The sequence below is a fragment of the Oculina patagonica genome, chromosome 10, assembly GCF_052425735.1.
Source record: "Oculina patagonica isolate OP01 chromosome 10, crgOcupat, whole genome shotgun sequence".
NCBI classification, from domain to species: domain Eukaryota; kingdom Metazoa; phylum Cnidaria; class Anthozoa; order Scleractinia; family Oculinidae; genus Oculina; species Oculina patagonica.
Window position 1 is genome coordinate 12,418,225 of NC_135767.1, and position 20,119 is coordinate 12,438,343.

The 20,119-nt window shown below is 37.7% G+C and overlaps 4 protein-coding genes across 5 annotated transcripts in view; 1 reads left to right on the top strand and 3 right to left on the bottom strand.

Moving 5' to 3' along the window:
- The window catches only part of LOC144628525 (QRFP-like peptide receptor), a 35,575-nt gene extending 28,453 nt beyond the window's left edge, over positions 1-7,122 (top strand). For both annotated transcript variants that reach the window (XM_078486641.1, XM_078486642.1), the window contains exon 2: positions 6,161-7,122. In XM_078486641.1, coding sequence (XP_078342767.1) covers positions 6,164-7,120 — 957 coding nt within the window. In that variant the 5' untranslated portion in view covers positions 6,161-6,163 and the 3' untranslated portion in view covers positions 7,121-7,122. The remainder of the gene's footprint in view (positions 1-6,160) is intronic.
- Positions 7,123-9,167: 2,045 nt separating this feature from the next.
- LOC144628535 (uncharacterized) lies at positions 9,168-12,091 on the bottom strand. The gene is made up of 3 exons (XM_078486651.1): positions 11,559-12,091; positions 10,045-10,458; positions 9,168-9,499 (listed from the first exon to the last, which is right to left on the bottom strand). Exons 1-2 carry the CDS (start codon positions 11,944-11,946, stop codon positions 10,076-10,078), a joined length of 771 nt encoding a protein of 256 aa, XP_078342777.1. The 5' UTR covers positions 11,947-12,091; the 3' UTR covers positions 9,168-9,499; positions 10,045-10,075.
- On the bottom strand, positions 11,964-16,095 carry LOC144628528 (uncharacterized). The gene is made up of 4 exons (XM_078486645.1): positions 15,981-16,095; positions 14,792-14,991; positions 13,724-13,849; positions 11,964-13,118 (listed from the first exon to the last, which is right to left on the bottom strand). The coding sequence occupies exon 4, from the start codon at positions 13,048-13,050 to the stop codon at positions 12,115-12,117; it is 936 nt and encodes a 311-aa protein (XP_078342771.1). The 5' UTR covers positions 13,051-13,118; positions 13,724-13,849; positions 14,792-14,991; positions 15,981-16,095; the 3' UTR covers positions 11,964-12,114.
- Positions 16,096-16,172: 77 nt separating this feature from the next.
- LOC144628480 (tolloid-like protein 2) overlaps positions 16,173-20,119 on the bottom strand; it is a 32,777-nt gene continuing 28,830 nt past the window's right edge. The window contains exons 16-18 of the mRNA XM_078486586.1: positions 18,923-19,024; positions 18,316-18,387; positions 16,173-16,470 (exon numbers count right to left, since the gene is read on the bottom strand). Of these exons, the coding sequence (XP_078342712.1) occupies positions 16,386-16,470; positions 18,316-18,387; positions 18,923-19,024 (259 nt within the window). The 3' untranslated portion in view covers positions 16,173-16,385. The remainder of the gene's footprint in view (positions 16,471-18,315; positions 18,388-18,922; positions 19,025-20,119) is intronic.

A 20,119-nucleotide genomic window follows, 5' to 3' on the forward strand; every position in this document is an offset into this window, starting at 1 on the left:
TATTTTACAAAATTTTGAAAGTCGCTACCTCAAGACAGCTAAAAATAGGCCAAAATTTACCATATTTTCAACTGCTTTAAAAGCCTCCTGGTACATCGTTTTGCCCAAAACGGCTTAATCAGCCTGAAAGAGCATGTTTTTAACTACAAATCTGTGAAATAACATTTTTGGGTAATTAAAATCGCGAGCGCTGAGGCGGCGAAGTAAATGCAGCTATCTTCCTAAAAACCCGACCTTTGACCTTGCCGCAACGAAACCGCTAATAACGAGTTGTGACAATCTTTTCCTTATTTTGCGTAGGTTTCTTGTTTTATCGGTTGAAAACATGTATTACGTGATGAATGCAATCTTACTTGATGCATGAAACGCCCAAAAGTCACATATAGACTTCTGTTTGGACAAAATAAAGCACTTCGTTTATAAATACGCGTGCCGAAATTTAAACTTGAACGAATTCAATATTGAATTTGGTTTATGCGTTAAACTAGTTAAATCACGGCAATACCCACCTGAATATTCATATTCACAGCGGTGCCATATCCCTGGAATAACGTTGAAAGGGAGCTCAATCAAAACTTTGCAATTTTTGCGACTGATACTAATCGAATTAATGTTAAAATTGTCACGCGCTGATTGTTCATCAGAGGAAAACGAATGTATTGTTTCCACGGGCAACCCCAAAATAGTCACTTCCGTTACATGAGCGATAAAGTTTTTTTTTTCATTATAGGCTGTCTTAAGGATAAACAATATAAAACCTCACTTACAAATTATTTTCTTATTAAGGGACCGTTTTTTTTTATCTAAAGTAAATTAATTTGAAATTGGTTTACGCTGGAATTTGCACAGAATTATTGACAGGTGTCACCAGCTTTCCGATAAATGTTCATTTCAGTATCGAAACTTGCGAGAAAAAGAAATCTTCTTTTAGTTTTCTTATTGAACTGTGATTGCATTTGTTGACATAAGAGAAAAAAAAGGCGAAAAGTTTAAAGTAAGTAAGTAAGTACGTTTACTCGAAAAAATTATTGTGTGCGCTCGTTGGCTTGCTGTGGATACGCAAAACATGTTGGCGGTGATTGTGGTTCGAGTACAGAACGACAAGCGAACGATCATGATGAGTGTGTACGACTAGCTGAATGCTGTAAAGATATCAAAGGCCACCTAAAAACTTGCTGTGTTTCTGATTCGTCATTAAATTCAGAGGCAACACTTTTGCTGGCTAGGGCGGGTAAGTGAAACTCAAGTTAATGCAGTTTTTGCATTGTTTACATAATCAATTTTATTTTATTTTGTCTCTGGACATTTTGTTTTCATCTTTCCCTGTTAAAGGTATATTTGATGAAGACGAGTCGAATTTAAATCTAACAATTTGCCCAAGACACCGCGACGCATTTGGGCTAAGGTGGCGAAAAAACAGAAAAACCTGCTCAATTCCGACTTCATGGGCAGCGCATAGAAAACCTAATGTAAAGGGGGAGCGAGGGATAACACTTGGGCAGTCCCGTCGCCTTTACAAAGTCAGCACAAACATAATCCCTGTTGGTTCAAGTAAGTTTTTAAAACTTCTTGTGAGAAATGTTTCGACCTTCACTTTACCCTCACCCGTTGTTTGATAGCCTGTTCCAGGCGTTCGGTTAGTTGGGAAACGGCAAGCGAAAAAATGGGGAGGGATCTAAGGCGAGGGGGCGCTCGCTCTCCTCCCCGCCCCCCTCCCCTTATTTTTTTTTTCGCTCGCCGTTTTTCGCGCTTCCCAACTAACCGAACGCCTGGAACAGGCTAGTTGTTTGATTGAACGCAAATATCCTTTGGTCTCGTCACGCCTTCCTTCCCACATTGGGGAGAAAAGATTGCGTGACGAACTTAAGGATTCAACGAAGGGGCTTTCATTAATTAGTGCTTTGAAGCCAATCTGAAAAATTACTCATAGTACCTTACAAATAACACCCACCTACCAATCCCTTTGATTGGTGAGAAAAATGTCACGTCCCCCATTTTATTTATTGTTTTGATGTAGTATTTTCCCAATAGTGTGTTGTCATGCCCCCCCCCCCCCCCCTCCCCGGGTTAAGCTTCCCAAATAACATAAACCCACATATACACACACACACTTTCGCTACTCTCCTCTGTGTACCATTAAAGGAAAGCGTTTTGTTTTTAAATGCTTGAAAAGGTTCTCCGATGTGGGTGGGGCGGGGCGAGGTGGATGGAGTGTAATTTTACACTGTATGAAACGTGAGAAATGGTTAGAATTGTAAATTAGAATTTTAGGTGGCCTTTGATATCTTTACAGCATTCAGCTAGTCGTACACACTCATCATGATCGTTCGCTTGTCGTTCTGTACTCGAACCACAATCACCGCCAACATGTTTTGCGTATCCACAGCAAGCCAACGAGCGCACACAATAATTTTTTCGAGTAAACGTACTTACTTACTTACTTTAAACTTTTCTCCTTTTTTTCTCTTATATCAACAAATGCAATCACAGTTCAATAAGAAAACTAAAAGAAGATTTCTTTTTCTCGCAAGTTTCGATACTGAAATGAACATTTATCGGAAAACTGGTGACACCTGTCAATAATTCTGTGTAAATTCCAGCGTAAACCAATTTCAAATTAATTTACTTTAGATAAAAAAAACGGTCCCTTAATAAGAAAATAATTTGTAAGTGAGGTTTTATATTGTTTATCCTTAAGACAGCCTATAATGAAAAAAAAACTTTATCGCTCATGTAACGGAAGTGACTATTTTGGGGTTGCCCGTGGAAACAATACATTCGTTTTCCTCTGATGAACAATCAGCGCGTGACAATTTTAACATTAATTCGATTAGTATCAGTCGCAAACATTGCAAAGTTTTGATTGAGCTCCCTTTCAACGTTATTCCAGGGATATAGACCGAATGCATAAATGGCTGCCAATTTAAAATTCTTTTGTATGCATTTAAATTAGCCTGACTAACCTCGTTTTTGAGTTGATAATTCGAAAGAATTTTTGCTCTAGAGCGAGGTTAGTCAGGCTAATTTAAATGCATACAAAAGAATTTTAAATTGGCAGCCATTTATGCATTCGGTCTATGGCACCGCTGTGAATATGAATATTCAGGTGGGTATTGCCGTGATTTAACTAGTTTAACGCATAAACCAAATTCAATATTGAATTCGTTCAAGTTTAAATTTCGGCATGCGTATTTATAAACGAAGTGTTTTATTTTGTCCAAACAGAAGTCTATATGTGACTTTTGGGCGTTTCATGCATCAAGTAAGATTGCATTCATCACGTAATACATGTTTTCAACCGATAAAACAAGAAACCTACGCAAAATAAGGAAAAGATTGTCACAACTCGTTATTAGCGGTTTCGTTGCGGCAAGGTCAAAGGTCGGGTTTTTAGGAAGATAGCTGCATTTACTTCGCCGCCTCAGCGCTCGCGATTTTAATTACCCAAAAATGTTATTTCACAGATTTGTAGTTAAAAACATGCTCTTTCAGGCTGATTAAGCCGTTTTGGGCAAAACGATGTACCAGGAGGCTTTTAAAGCAGTTGAAAATATGGTAAATTTTGGCCTATTTTTAGCTGTCTTGAGGTAGCGACTTTCAAAATTTTGTAAAATATTTGCCTTCTTATCAAATTGCGATCTAATTATTTCTAAAGATAGTAGAATGGAGGTACAAATACGATATGAAATTCGTTTTCAATGAAAAATTTTATTTTCGATTGGAGAAGCCTCCGAATTGACCCTACTTTTGTGTTCGATTTTGTCCGGTTTCGGGCTTTGGGAAGAAAAAAATTGTTAAAAAATCAAAAATTAACCGATTGATCTTAAACTGATATTTTTGTAACTAGTGCCCCTAGGGCTTTATTCAGGCCGAGTTTGAAGGAATTTCATTTTGGCCTATTTCCAAGTATAGTTGATATTAACGCGAAGGCGTTCTTAAGTACGTACGCTTTCTGTTAGTGTTTCATCACATATTGACGGCACTCAGCTCTGTAAACTAAAATAATTGATCCTTGGTAAATAAAGTAAATGGACCGAAGCCCTCTAACAGTTAAAAAAGGAATGGAAGGGCCGGGTGGAAAATAAATATTAATTATCGTCTAAAGAGGAAGGCCAATAAAGAGTTCGCACGACACACGGATTTTGGTATTGGACACCTGGTTGTTAAACAGCTAATTGCTATTGGACGCCTTAGATAGTTTTGATCTATACATTAAAATAAAACGCAGTTACGCAAACGAAACGGTTTGTTATAACGCCTCTTCTCTTAACTGAATACCAAAAACATTGCGTTTTCGTGTCGTTGAAGGTATGTTGGCTTTTAACAGCATCTTAAACTACTATATTGTGTTGATGTTTGAAGAATCTACAGGTGATACGGGCGGCGTATCTGGAAAATATAGGCCAATTTCAAGTATGCTCGTAATTTGTCTTAATATGTTTCTCCATCGTAACAATAGTTTGCGTATTTTCGATAAAGTATTACTACTTTGGTATTTTGCAGCTTTGAGGTTCCTTCATTTAAATATAATTGTGTACATCATAAAAAATGGCTTAAGGTAACTCTTGAATCGAAGAAAGATTAACATTTTCCAAGCTTACAACAGATTAGAAGCATCACTTGACGAGATGTGAAATGAGGGATAAATTGTTTATTCAAAATCACAACTAGCAGCTATAAGATGAATTACTTGTGTTATGTACATTTGGTGAAAGTTCAACCATTTGAAGAAGAATCATTTGGATATCGCCTTATACATAACTTCAAGTTATTATTATTATTCCATTACAATATTTTTTTATTTGAAAATGCTATCTTTTGGCCATTGGCATTTCTCACAAAGAAGTTAACTGATATAGCATATATGATTTGCGTCTCTCAAAAATCTTTTACAAAAAGTCCCGCGATCGTTACAGTAAAATAAAAAGGAAGCGTGACAAATTGGAAGTGCATGGTCTTAAAATTAAGAAATATATTATTACTTATTGCAAGTTTGTCAATATATTGACAAACATGTTATTTGCTATGACTTCCATTAGACGAATGAAAGGAAAACGGTCTGTTCAAGAAACAATTAAGGATTATTTGTTTGATTAAACAGAAAGGGCTTTTAGCAATTTTCACTACTGGTGCCGCCACGAGTGAAAATTAGAAAAAGTCCGATCTGTTCCGATCTGTGCAATTAATCCCTAATTGTTTCGGGAAAAAAAATGGATTTCCTCTTATTAAGAATGCTACCGTCTAAACGAGTTTACATGAGTTAAATATGTCAGGGATATTTTGGCGTTGGCGCTCATCTTGGCTTTGAAAGTCGATTTAGACGAGCTTTTTATTAAAAAATGAGCTTTCTTCCATGCGTCTTTCTTTATTGATCCAGGTTGTAGAATTTGTCCATAAGGTCTGACAAATTTCATCGTTCTTAGATAGAGTTTGATGGATTGTTCTGTCCAATATTAATAAGAAAATAAAAGTGATAATAAATAAAGCGATCTTTTTAAATGATGACCGGAATACAATCAACATCGTGTAAAACGTAAAAATAGCGCTTTTAATTCGAAAAGGTATAATTATTATTTTTCAAATTAATTACGCAATGACTCAGCAGGCAGGGTCGAGACTGTTATAACCCATCGTCTGTATACTGAACATAAAAAAAAATAATTTTCGCGTCTTCACTGGCATGGACGGTTTTCTCCATCGTTATCATTTTCTGCTTACCCTCGGTAAAGTATTGCTACTTTGGCGTTTTACACCTTTAAAACTGTTATTTTGAGGTTTCCTTAAATTTTAATGTTATTGTATACATCATGAGAAATTATTAAAAGTACAATTTTAATCGTAAGATGATTAAAAAATTCCAAGTTTACAGCACATCAGAAGAATCGTTTGAATACGACCTAAGCATTATTTCAACTTATTATTATTGAACCATTGATATAGCGCAAATGCGCTTCTAATTAGAAATAAAAATGCAGCGATTTTCAGGGTTAAAAAGGAATGAAAGCATAGAATGACTAATTAAAATAAACAAAACTCCAGCTCCAACTTGCAAAAATTGTGCTTTGTCGGCCGGTTTTTCAATTGTACAATATTCCTCTTAACTTATGGAACGTGTTTTGCATAACCTTAAACTTATCGAGTTGTTCTTTTTTATTCACAGAAGATGGTAGACATCGCCACACTGTGCTTCACAGTAGTTTATGCCATGACAATGCTCGCAGCTTTGGTTGGGAACACGCTGTTGATCTACATCGTGTGGAAAAAACCCTTAACAAGAAGTGTGACAAGTTTTCTATTTGTCAACATGGCAGTGGCCGATTTGCTGAGCACGACCTTTGTGATGCCTGTTAGCATGGCTCACTTTTATGTCAATGACATGACAAGTGGCAAGTTCACCTGTGAGTTTATCTACTACGCTGGGTTCGTATCATCGACCGCCTCCATCATCTGTCTTGCTGTGATGGCATTTGATCGATATTTTGCTGTCGTGTATCCTTTTCGGCAAAGCATTTGGTTCAGAAACCCAAAAATTATTACGCCAGTCGTTTGGATCTTGTCCATGGTTTTGATGTCAGTTGTACCGTTTGCCTACAAAGTGATCAAGGGCAAATGCTTTTTTGTCATCTCGCCTTTACCCTTTTGGACTTACATACTTCTCATCAACTACCTCCTGCCCCTGGCAATCATCGCTGTCCTTTACAGCATAGTTGCTGGAAAACTATGGCTCCACCAAGTCCCTTTTGATCATGAAGGAAGTCAGCGAAACCAGCGAGAACAGGAGATCCCCAAGAAGAAAATCGTCCGAATGCTAGTCATTGTTGTGGTGGTGTTTGCAGTATGCTGGCTGCCCGTCCACGTGTTTCAAATGGAATGGGCTGTACGCATGGCAGTTACTTGGCCGCCTCCGCTCATTTACTTCTGCTACTGGTTCAGTCAAGCTAACAGTGCCATAAATCCGTGGCTGTATATCGCTCTGAACGGCAAGATGAATGCAGCCTTCACCAAGATGATTCGATACCAACGCAGTGAATATATTCAGCAGAGAAACACAACGATGACTACTGCCAGAGGAAGCAAATCGAGCTACACGAAGCGATCTTTCCTGGATACCAAAATATAAATCCCGGCGGGTGGGAGGGTGGGGGGGGATCCCATATGTAAGGGGCGGGGATGCTCGTCGGGAACTGTGAATAAAGTAGACCAATTTGGGGTTTGGGGGAGGCACAAGCTTTTTGGCCCGTAAAAGATACACTTTTCGGGCCTGGTCAGAATTATTCCACTAACACTGTAAGACTGATATATTTCTATCTTTATTACTGTTTTTTTCGTGCAGCGCTGTTCTAGACGTTTAAGCCTAAAATATTGGCATTCTGTCTAGAACACACTAAGTGACGCCAAAAACGATAATAAACATACCTAAGAGAGACGAAGAGTATCCCCTTTCCTTTCAATATGGGAGTCCTCCGGGTTGTAAATACCACACTGTTCCGCGTAGATTAATTACTTTTCCCTTATCATATTTCGAAACTAGTTTAGCGCGATATTGCTTGACGTCGTGAGAACTCAACAAAGCCGCAGAAAGGACGTCACAAGGGTTAAAGCTCGACTAATTAACAATTATCCTGCGAAATCGCGCGGAATATCGCCTGATACTTAGCCGACGAGGCCGTAGGCCGAGTTGGCTAAAATCACACGATATTCCGCAAGATTGAGCAGGATAATTGTTTTATTATTCGACAAATTGTCAACGAAACACATTTTGTAGATAAAAAAACTGTAATTATGCAGCGCTTCACAAGATTTCGGACGAATCTTCGCAACCTACGTATATCGCTGGATATCTGTTATGTACGGATGACAGATAACGTTAACATTTTGACCATATATGGACAGCGCGCGCATCTGTTGAATAATAATTCACTTTAATTGTCCAACGTTTGCGGCCAGGGATAAACAAATCGTCTTCTGTAAACATGATGGTGAAGGGGCCGTGCGTGATGTGTGTCTTCCGATAAAATTGGTGTTTGACACGTTAAAGCTGCTCACATATGCATTTGGCTTTGACTCGTGAATTTCTGGTCTACTGTGACACGTCATCTGCTTACTTAGAGGGCCACGATTCATGATTTAGCTGAAAATGTTTATGAAAAAGGCTGAAAAAAAGTAAGTACTCATTAATCAGTGGACGCCAGTAAATTAAAATTGTTGAAAATGACACACACTATGAAGCCAAAAACTGATTTTGTGTAGAGGATGCGTTTACTCTGCTCGAGTTGTGTTAAAGGGCTTGTCATATACTTTGCGCTCGCCTGAGAGAACATGTCTTGCCTGTAGACTATTAAAGGATAAATGTTACTGTTAATGTAAGCTACAACTCCGAGTTTTCCCCGGAGAAAAAAAACTTCAGTGCGTTCTGAATTACCGCCAGAGAGACAGGTTATCGACAAATCAAATCTAACAAGTGCATGTTAAATAAATTGAAGCAAGCCTAAAAGCGGAGCTTCACGGTTATTTATTTTACCCTTTTTTTAACTCCGAATGTACTAACGTTTGAGAAAAAAATAACTAGGACTTGAGCCAGCGATCCAATGGAAAACCCAGGATTTGGTCAGCAATAATTTTATACGGTCATTCGTTATTGGTCAGTTGTCGATTGACCATAACATGACAGCCCAGTATCAGTGTTGTAAGCTTACGTTAACCTAACGTTCACCTATGTCTGGAGTATGGCCGCCATGTTGCGCGACGTATGGTGGCAAACCATGCCGATAGCCATGGTGACCATGAAAAAATAAATAAATATTTCTCCTATTTCTATGTCTGCATAATGGTTAATGGGGCGCCGCTGGGGAGGTCTGCTAATAAAAAGGCATTGAGTTTTGATGGCCTTTTTTGATCAAAGCTTGATGGGACCTGTCTCTGTGACATGTTGCTTCGTGTTCAGCACTGGAGAAAAATTATCAACAGTTATTATCATTAGCAACAGTTCAAAAACGTTTCATAATTTGAAAATGTTTATTATTCCTGCTAAACGTTTTAACAAACTGACAAAACGTCTTATTGCTCAATTAGTTTAAAGCAAGAACAAGTGATAAATACGTTTAAGGGATGCTAAATATGAATTGGAATGGGCAACTCAGTTGATTGTTTTCCTGTTGATGGTTTTTAGCAAACGCTAACATCTACAATACTGACTACGTATTTTTAGTGTGCTAAGTAATAAATAGTTTTTGATATGATTGATAACATTTACACGGAATTATCTGTTTATGGCAGTAGTATACTTATAATGTTTTTTTTGGATGCTTTAAAATAAAACAGTTGCGTTCATGTACACAATGTGTACAATTTTTTTAATTTTACAGCATAAACAATAGGTAAATACGTTTTCAAAACAGTTAATACAATGCCAGCTAATGAAATATTTGGCACTTTTAATCCACTTTCAAACTGCATCTTCCTTTTTCCACTGTGACGGAATTCATTTGACGACTGGGATCTGTTTTAAGTGCAGAAAAATGACTATTTAGTAAAAAAGACCAATGTCGTCATGTCTGGAAAAGTTCCATTTTAAAAGTTAGCATAAAGACGATATACTGCATAAACTAGTCGACAATCCCGGCACATTGCAAAATTAACATACCATTGAATTTCATTAAATATGCTTACTTATTGCCTTTTTGATGCCAAACTTAAAGTAAGATTCCTCTGACACTTTGTCAAAGTCTTCAATTTTTTATCCAGGCAAAACCTTGTTCTTAAATTTTGCAATCCGTGCGTGATATCAAACCAAAAGCTGTCGATATTTCATGAGGATTTAAATTTGATCACTTTACATTGCCCATGATCAAGACCTATTTAAAAGCTTTATTGATAGCGAGAGTTAATTCAATCCTCATTCCTGTATCCCCAAGAGTTGAAAGCTCACGAAATTGTACGCACAAGACATGACTTAAATGCACGTGAAACTATTTGGTAGTTTCAATTGCTCGTGACAGCGTTGGAGTGCTCGAAACAGTTTTGGATCATCCACGGTATACTCACAAATGCTCATGATCAGTTTTCCTTAGTTGATTTACAAGGAGGAAAGTGTCAATAACTGTGTTTGTGTCTCTTGATCGAACTTCTTTTTCAACTCATTGCCTTGCGATATGCATTTTCGTCTCTCCTTTGTGTCACCGTTACTTTGTTTACCCTGTTCACCATGTTTTTCTTCACTTTCGTTTCCTTCAAGATGAACATCAACAGCACCACTGTCCTCTGTGGCAACTGGTATGGTGGGCATTTCTATGTCTCCGCTTTTAAGCTGCCTCTCAAGGGCGTCAGTTTCACCCAAACCACTTATTTCACCTTGCAAATTGTTGAGAGGGAGAAGCAGAGCCAGACAGCAAGCAAAGGACCACTGCGGACTTTTGCGCCATTCTTTCAAGTAACGGTATACGCTCACAAGGTACTGAACTGAAAGCAAACGAAAGAAAAAACACCGGTTAGTATGTGTACATTTTCTTGAGCAAAATGACATAAACATGTTAACGAGAATTTCATAAACTTCAGAACAGCGGAGGTTTTTTTCGTCATTAAACTTTTCTGATAATAGATAGCTTGAGCAGACTTGGTACGCCATACATTTTTCTCCCGGAAAGAGACCCAAATTCAATTTCGATAATGACCACATTACAGAAATTTGCAGATATACTTGATCCATGTTGATCGTTTTGATTCTTGAGATCAATGCACTCTATTAAACGATTCCGGACCGGCCACGCAAGTGCAAAGAAAATTACATTGCGCTTGCTTATACGGAATCAAAAACAAATTTCTTTATAGTTAAACGAATCTAAGTGATACAGATGGAGCCATGCTATATTTACTGATTGTTGTTACAGGTGATAACATTTTAAAAAATATATAAATACGGGAATTGAGAGCTAGCAAATAGTTATGACGTAACAGATGAGACACAGAGAACATTCATATGTAAATGTGTAAGCTTCCTGGTATAAAAATTAAATATTCCACTTCATTTGAGTGTTAAGGTATTTAGCACTGAGGTACCAATCGAGGACGATAAATAAATAAGCGAATGTTGTTAATAAGAATAAACTTTAAGTGGAAAGGTGACTTGGACAAAGTGAAAATATATGAAGAAGCGTTCTCGGAAATCTTTTTTCCGAGTATTCGACTTGAGAACGCTTCTTCATATGTGTTCACTTTGTCCAAGCCACCATTCCACTTAACATTTATTCACATTTATCATTTCGACATATTGAGAACCACACATAAGAACCTAGTATATGACCTCGCTCACCACGAGTCTCTCATAGCTCAGTGGTAAGAGCGTCCAACCGGTATTCTGGAAGGTCATGGGTTCGACTCCCGTTGGGGGAACTCGGAAATCTTTTTTCCGAGTATTCGACTTGAGAACGCTTCTTCATATATTTTCAAGAAGAAACTTGTTAAAAAAATCCCAGCAGGTGGGAGGTTGACTATAGTCAAAACGTGGAGGAGTAAATATAAAAAAATATATATAAAAAAATAAAATCCTAAAAGTGACTTACCAGCAAGTAGGCCAATCACCAAAGTGTTTGCTCCAAGCACCAGCATGTTAAAAAAGAATGTTTCCATGTTCGGTTCACTCGAGGATGATATGTTCTCTGCGGGAATTTTACTCACTGCTCCAATAGCCAAGTTGAAAACAGTAACAGCAAGGGATACTGACATCATTTTGTTCTCGAAACCGTCTTTTATGGGCTTCATCCAGGAGAACAGCATTCCATACATTCCTGCAATGACCAATGTAAAACCAATGTAGGACCTGCTTTCTTCTCCCACAAGGACCAGACCAGATGTAAGGATTACTTTACGAGACATCTCAACCAGTTCCCAATACCACGAACTTGGTTTATAGTTTTCAAAGAGAAAACGCAATCCTGTGATCATTTCCATGCTAGAACCTGCATCCGGTGATGTCCCCACGTCTTCTGGGGATAAGACCACTCTCCGTTGTCTCCAAAGCGCGATGAACGAAGCGAGGGGGATGGCAACAACATAGCCTGCTGAAATATATGCGACAATGAGCGAATGGTTATACTCTGAGCTATGACATTGAATGCTTTAATCTGCTCTCAGGTAATTTTTGCACAGCTCTTCTTTATCATCTTGGCACAGCTCTCGGCAAGTAAGTGGAAGGACGTTTGCTGTCATGGAACACGTGCTCAGGTAAGTCGTGTACAGAATGAAAAATACATTCCGGTACACAGACTCTTTTATTTGTGAGAGTTTTGTCGACTTTTCCCCGTAGTTCAAGCTTACATTTCTTAAGATAGCAACCTTAATAATTCCATACGCTACACCAGAGATACCTATGACAGAAGCATTCATCGCCATCATGACAAACAAGTTTCCAAATGCATCAACCTGAACTCTTTGATAAAGGCAGTGGATTGGTGCAATCTGAAGAACATTCATCTGAAGTACTTCTGAATACTTGCCAATAGCTTCCAGCGAGCCAGGCCATTTTATGTATGAGAACGTTTCCAGCAAACCATAAGTGACTTGGTAAAAGCCAATAACAATTTTAACTTTGGACAAAAGCATGTCGATTACTGAGCGATCATCGTCTTTTTTGGTATTTCGTTTGCTTGTCCACACTAAAACTGCGATGATTATCAACAGTATGGCTGCAGCGATCGACAATTGTCCCACAATCCATTTCTTTGATGGACACTGTTTGCAAGTTTGCAATTGCTTATAGTATCCCGAACCACATACTCCACAGAGTGGACCTTCGTACCCAATTTCACATGGGGAATCTAGACCGCCTGTGCACGACTCTTCTCTTGGACACCGGTGAGGAGTTGGTATCGGATAAGGGTATCGCACATCATCAGCACCTAACGCTGGTAAAGATGCATCGAGATTATTTATAAAAACTGTGTAGCGACGTCTATGAGTCTTACTCCTCCATTTCCACCAATACCCGGGCTTCAAAGATGCATAGTCTTCTGTGCATTGCAGTCCACCAACACATTTGTAACACTGCTCGAACATATGCGTTCGAAAAAATCCTTCCAAACATTTACAAGCGCGGTATCCAGCAAAGAAATCAGTCTCTGTTCCTATTTAAGATTTAAAATATTCATTGTTTTTATTATATTTATTTATTTATTTTTTTACGAGAGCCGACTTTAGAAATGTAGCTTTTCTTTGTCGTCCTATACCTGAATTGAAAAGTACTATATCCCTCACGAGAAAAATTGAAGGTGAGTGTCGGTTTATCTCTGGTATATACTCAAGTTGTTAATGTTTGAGGGGGGGAAAGGTGGCCCATTTGACTAAAGTATTTGTACATGATATATGTTTGACATGATCAAAAAAATACGCAACAGCAAATTATTAAGTAATTTTACAAATTCCCTTATATTCTTGGATACCAGCCGTTGAGACTCGGGAAAATAAGCCCGCAAGACTCACTGGAGAAACAAGAGAGACACAAACAAGCCTTCCCCTGACCCCTCATAAGGAAAGTCCAATCACTACCTTTATACAACCAGTCAGACTTACAACTCTATCGTAAAATAGCGACATTATTTTTACACTTTTGCTGTTCGGGGTTTGTTTTGTTTTAAACGCGCTTCTAATTGGTATAGTCTATTTTTTAAAAAAAATTGATATAAAATACGCTTTCCTAAAGTAGAATCTTTTTTGAAATTGATGACGTTACCTCTAGGACAGGACTTGCAGTCTTGACTTTGAGTACCAGGTGCTTTATCGAAATGGACGAAGGAACCGTTCGGACATTTTTTACAGCTTGTGGCCACATGACCGACAACGTCTGAGTAGTAACCACCTGAAAATGGAAAGCGTTATGGAAATGCGATGCATTTTAAAACAAATTAATGTTAGTATAGATAAAGGTGCAACTTGATAGAAACTTCCAGGAGGTTTAGTAAGACTTTGGAGTCGTAATGCTTTATAATTAGTAGCAACCTCCACTGACATGGGCCACTTTTAATTTGAACCGAGGCAGATTACCTTTTTTACAAAGCCAAGTGATAGGCTAACGTTACTCCTCGGTTGGTGGCGTTTTTTCACTCACTGTCCAACTGACTTGATGTTAAGATCAACAGGTGGTTTCGCGTTTAATTTTACATTAATTTACAATTAGAGATTATCAATCGACGTTGAAAAGAGTCGTTAGACGTATGAGGGAAAATTAATGCGCAGCCAGGACATAACATATAAACATGTATTGGAAACATACCCTGGCTAAAAAAAGTAAAGAAATAAAAAAAAAAAAAAAAAAAAAAAAAAAAAAAAAATAATAATAATAATAATAATAATAATAATAATAATAATATTTTTTTTTTTATTTAGATAAAAAACTTTATTAACCAATTTCTAAGAGAATTACAATGATTTGACTATTAATAATAATAAAATAGCGCAAACGGCCGATATCACGTATCTGCACGTCTGTGGGACATATATACCTGATTGAAGAAACGTTGACCCGTGAAAAGCGTAAACCATGAACGATGCGACCCAAATGTTTACTGTGAAGTAGAAAAAATAATCCCTCTTTGTGACAGAATAAACATTATGATATGGCAGGTTGCATAAATTATGCTTGTAAGGCCCCAAAAGAAGAAAATATCTTGATTATCAATAAATGGAATATTACTAAGCTTACCAAGGCCGTCTAACCAGAAAGGCATTCGGTCTCATCGTTCACGGTTTAAGCTTTTCACAAAGTCAACGTTTCTTCAATTAGGTGTACACATGTACATACCTGGAGGGCATGGACTGCAGACTTGTTTTCCATTAGAGGAAGAGTTGGTAAAAGTTCCAAGAGGACACGGTAGAAAGTAAGATATTGAGATATTACCAGCTATTTCCCTGAATCCGGAGGTCAAGAGAGCGGAGATTAAACCTGTTCCCCAAAGACCGCTCTCGACCGCAATAGCTTCCTCTTCAGAATTCTGAGGGTTCCTTAAAGCATAATTAAACAGTTATATAAGTTTGATTATATACAAGGGGAAATATAACTTAATTTATTTTCCCTATGTTCTGCGTTGTTCGATCTGTAAACGTTTGTATATATGCAGAAAACGTTTCTATATGATATTGATGGAAACTAAGATTTAACTTACTTGAATTTTATATATTCTTTTCAACTCAATATTAACCCTCGGACGTACAAGCAAACTCATACCCCCATCATCGTACAAGGGGGGGGGGGGGGTGGATGGAACCCCTCCCCGGAGTTTTCGTTATATTACGGCGTAGCGAACTTATTTTGCTCTGAGAAGAAAGCCCTTAGAATACTCTACAAGATGACATAACTTTAATTAGCTGTGACGTCATATGACGTCACGTGACGTCATAAAACCGCCATCTTGGATCCGCCATCTTGGATTTCAACATTTTCTTAGAAATTCACAAAATAACGGAAATTGATGCAAAATCAAGCTAGAATGCTTATGGAATGTAAAAATAAACAAATCTTGCTTTTCTGTTTTAAAAAAAGTGGAAAAAATCAAGAAAAATGTTAAAAATGACGATTTTTGGCAAGACTTGCTTGTATTTATGACGTTGCCATGGCAACGTCATATACCATGGACACATGGTTGACATATCAAAATTTTCGCAAAGGATGAATGAACAGCTACCGAAAGTTTCAGCATTGTAGGGTAAATGCTTTTTTCAAAATTTGGAAAAAACCTTACGGGGGGGGGGGGGGGGGTGGCATCCACCCCCCCCCCCCCCCTTGTAACAAGAAAATGCCCATGAAACGATGATTCAATTAAAGCTCGGTGGCATAGCATTCGATCGGGGTGCGGAATTTCAAAAGATCGAGTCCTGTTCGAAAAACACAGGCATTTTTACCCTAACAAATAAAGTCATTGACTCGCTTATTGCTGTTGTTGTTGTCGTTTGTTATTGTTATTATACAGGCTAGGCCAGTTTTATACACTTACAAATAAACTGTACATCGTTCTTGGCCATTATAAAAATACCTCAGTGTTGTAATCGTTCTATTCGTTATCAACCTAAAAAAAACCGAGAAGCAAAAAGGGGGAAAATAGAACAAAAAAGAAATAATAACAAAAAAAATGAATGAAGAAAACAAGTAGTTAGTCAAGAACAAAAAATATTTAAAAAAAAAAACTGAAAAAAAGAACGAGCAGAATAAAGGAAGGCAGGTAGGAATAAAGGAAGAAAAGGAAAATAGTTGTGTACGATTGTAAAAAAAAAACAGTGCACTGAATCATTTCAGATCAGTTTTGACCTGGAATTGATATAAAAAGTCGAGCACACATTTTTTTCAAAGTTCTGCTCTAGTAGACTCTACATGCACAGTACATTAAGAAAAAGTGAATACGTCACATTCGAGAATCTAGAACACCACCACCGAATCCACTGAAGAATTCAAGACTCAGCACTTTCAGCTTCGTACGTAGTAAGTATCTGGAAGAAAGGATATAATTAACAAAAACACCAATCTGCCATTTACATCACGTTAAGTACAACCAACCGATAGTCCCTAGACTACTAAAAAAAATAAAATGCTCGTAAAGCAACGCCAAACATCCTTTGTTTGTGACGGAAAGGATTCCGTCACTTACAAATTTTTGTGGAACATGGTTCAGCGTGAGATCAAGTTGACCAAGTATCATTGCTACAAACACAAAGTCGCACACCTTGAACAAAACGTGTAAAAAATGGTGGAAGCAAATAAAATCCCTGACCGGTCAAGATATCCAAACGAATGGTTTCACTAGTTTTTTGATGAAAGCTGTCCGGATTCAAAGTCATAAGCCAACAAGGTGAATTACTACTTTGTTAGTCTGACTGACGACATTCAGGCCGTCCAGTACTCCGAGCCACCACCTAAACCGTCCACCCTGACCTCTTATAAACACTGAGGGAAGTTCAGGCATCCGTGTCTTTCCCGAAGACTGGTCAAGCTATTGGACCTGACATGATTCCAAATAGGGCCCTCAAGGAATTTGCCTCTGAACTGGCTCCAGTTATCGTGGATATTTACACCCAATCACTAGTTGAAGGATTTGTGCCTTGGCTGCTTAAAAGTAACATCATTAATCCTCTTTCGTCAAAAACAAAGACAATATCCCAGGGGGTCTGCTCAAGAGTTAACTTGAACTGTTCCTCGTTAAATCTTTTCATGTTACGATATCGAATATAGGTGCTGCCCTTTGACGAGTTACGAATACAACGCTCATTTGAATTGTTGTATCTTCTCACCGCAAACAAAGGCAAATGATCAGCAAGACCAATGTCAGGACAGATAATAATTTGTATCCTTTGAGGCTGATTGGAAAGAATGTGATCCAGACAGGTTCCGCTAATTGGTCGTGTTGTAACATTTACGAGCTGATTACAATTCATTGTCTTCAAACCTTTGCTAAGACGATGTTTATCAAATTTTGACCGATTGAGAGCGTCGATGTTGAAATCCCCCAGTAAAATAGTTTCTTTGTTCAGGAGATAAGCTTGCTCAATGTTTGCCTCTAGGCGAATGTCGTCAGTAGAAGAGTACGAAGGCGGACGATAAATTCCCGAAATAAACAGCGATCTTTTTGACTTGAAAGGAAAGACCTCTAGCCCAATGATCTCTAAGTCAGTATTCTCCAAGTCGGCTCTACGCTTCACACACAAAACAGCAGTTTTTAAATCATTTTATTCTGTAATTTAGTTACACTTTTACTCTTTTTACCTTTTTAATATTTTATCTCGTATTTCTTGTATTTTTATTCGTAATATTTCATAGTTTATCCATAGTTTTAATATTCGTATTGTTCTGTGTATTTTTATATTTTATTGTAAATAATTATTGAGGGCCACTGGTTTGTTAGTGTTTTTATGCTATTTTAGTGCTACCCTCGTTAAATAAAGACTTTACTTACTTACTTACTTACTTACTTACTTACTTACTTACTTACTTACTTACTTACTTACTTACTTACTTACTTACTTACTTACTTACTTACTTACTTACTTACTTACTTACTTACTTACTTACTTACTTACTTACTTACTTACTTACTTACTTACTTACTTACTTACTTACCCAAAGTATCTCGATCCTCCCCAGGAAATCAAAATCGATTTGAGACCTATCGCTCTGACATGCACTATTGCTAAGGTTATGGAAGGATTCGCGAGGAACATGCCTATTGCAAAAAGTGCTGGGAACATTGACCTCCGTCAATACGCTAGGTAAGGATAAACACCAATATTTGACTTTGTTAGTACACCAGAAATTGAAACACATTCCCCTCAATAACTTACATTCTTGTTAATAAAATATCAACATTAAACGCCTCTGGTTCTATTGTCTTTATAGGATTATCAGACAACATTCTGAAAAGATAGCGAAAAATGTCATAACTTCAGGCATAGATTAACTCTAAACACGCCATTTTGCATACTTTTTTGCGCTCGTCACATAATCTTTCCATCAATAAAAAAAATTAAATGATGATCAAAGTAGTGTGCCTATTGAATTTGAAAGACTCAATTTCTTTCTCATTTATTCTACAACTTTTAGAAACAGGAAGGTATGAAGCAGAAATTAAGCAATGCTGATATACGGTAGACATTTCTCACTTATCTACCCAATCAGCTCACATTCAACCACGTATCTCCAGGGTTTCAAGAGGGTTATTTTCGTAGCAAGGTTCGGAGAGAAATTTGAGGGTTTGACCCTTTGTCTTGCTTTCGACTCGCCCTCTCCGACAACTAACGACTCTGTAAGCTTGGAGTTCAATTGTTCGTCGCGCTTGTCAAAAAGCCAACTGGTAAGTCTTATCCAGCTTAGAGTCTTAAGTATGTTGTTTTATATTGAAGTTGGCTTAATGTAATACTAACTATTTTTAGTTTTTTGCTCGATACTTACATTGTCCTGTCACACGGCGATATAACGCATACCAATTCAGCGTCGTAACGAAAGTAAAAGCCTCCACGCGGGATATTCTCCAATCTGTTTGCGGTGAGAAATCTAAAACGTTAAGAACAAATTCGACAGGGATCTCGGTTAAGTTAACGAAAGTGAAGAAATAGAGAAAGGTAAGGTAATTTTCCTGGACTGTCTGCAATAGGGAAGTGCTCGTATGATAATTGAGTTTCCTGTTCAGATAGGCTGAAAATTGGCAAACCTCATTGCGACACTAATAAGTCAATACTTATAGTCTGTCCTACACAACTTATTGTAAAAAAGGAATTTCCGACTTATGAGGGTCTGAATGGGGGTACCTCGATAACACTAATTACTTTTTTTGTCCCTGTAAAATGAAACAGTTAAATTTTAGGCATTTTAAACTAACAGTTAAAAATTGACTTTAACAGTAAATTCTACACAGAAAGAAGAAAAACAAACCCGGCAACAAAAAAAACCAATATTATTTGATTATTTTTCATTATTGTCTTTTTTCTTGTTTATTTTGTTCTGTATACTAAGGAGTCTTCGGTAATTTTTTGACTATTTCCGATCGTTTTCGAAGGTTTCAGAAGACTACTGAGGATATCTGGAGACAACCGAAGATGTCCGAAGACTACCGAAGTTTTCTGAGGAAAAATCCGAAAATTTTAAGCACAAGAAATTTCGTCACATATTTCTTGACTGCCGCCACGCTTGATAACTTTGTAAGACCAAAAGTGACCTTGAACTCTAACAACACCGGGGGGATCCTCTCGATGCCACCATGATGTGTCGATTTCGCCCTCGACCCTGACCAAAGAATCGCGGGCTATTGTTACGAGATTGGTCCCAGTACTCCAAAGGTTTCCCAAAATATTGTTGCACATGGGTCGGAAAAAAAAAGGCAAAAACCCCTTTGAGCACAGGCCTTACAGTGAAACGAACTCAACCGGGGCCACCCAACGTTTTTTAGCCAATCACAAGACGAGTTTAAAACAAAAGAATTGGAGTTCCTTGGTCAGGGGACCAATCACAGTGAAGGGCAATTTTAACTCTTCGCTTGACTGAATACGATGCGAAGGCACGCTAAAGTGTTGTTTTTACGGCAAAAATATAATTTTGTTCATTTCGTTTAAGGTTAAGGCGAAAGTCTGCCAGTAATTTGGAACACTGGAC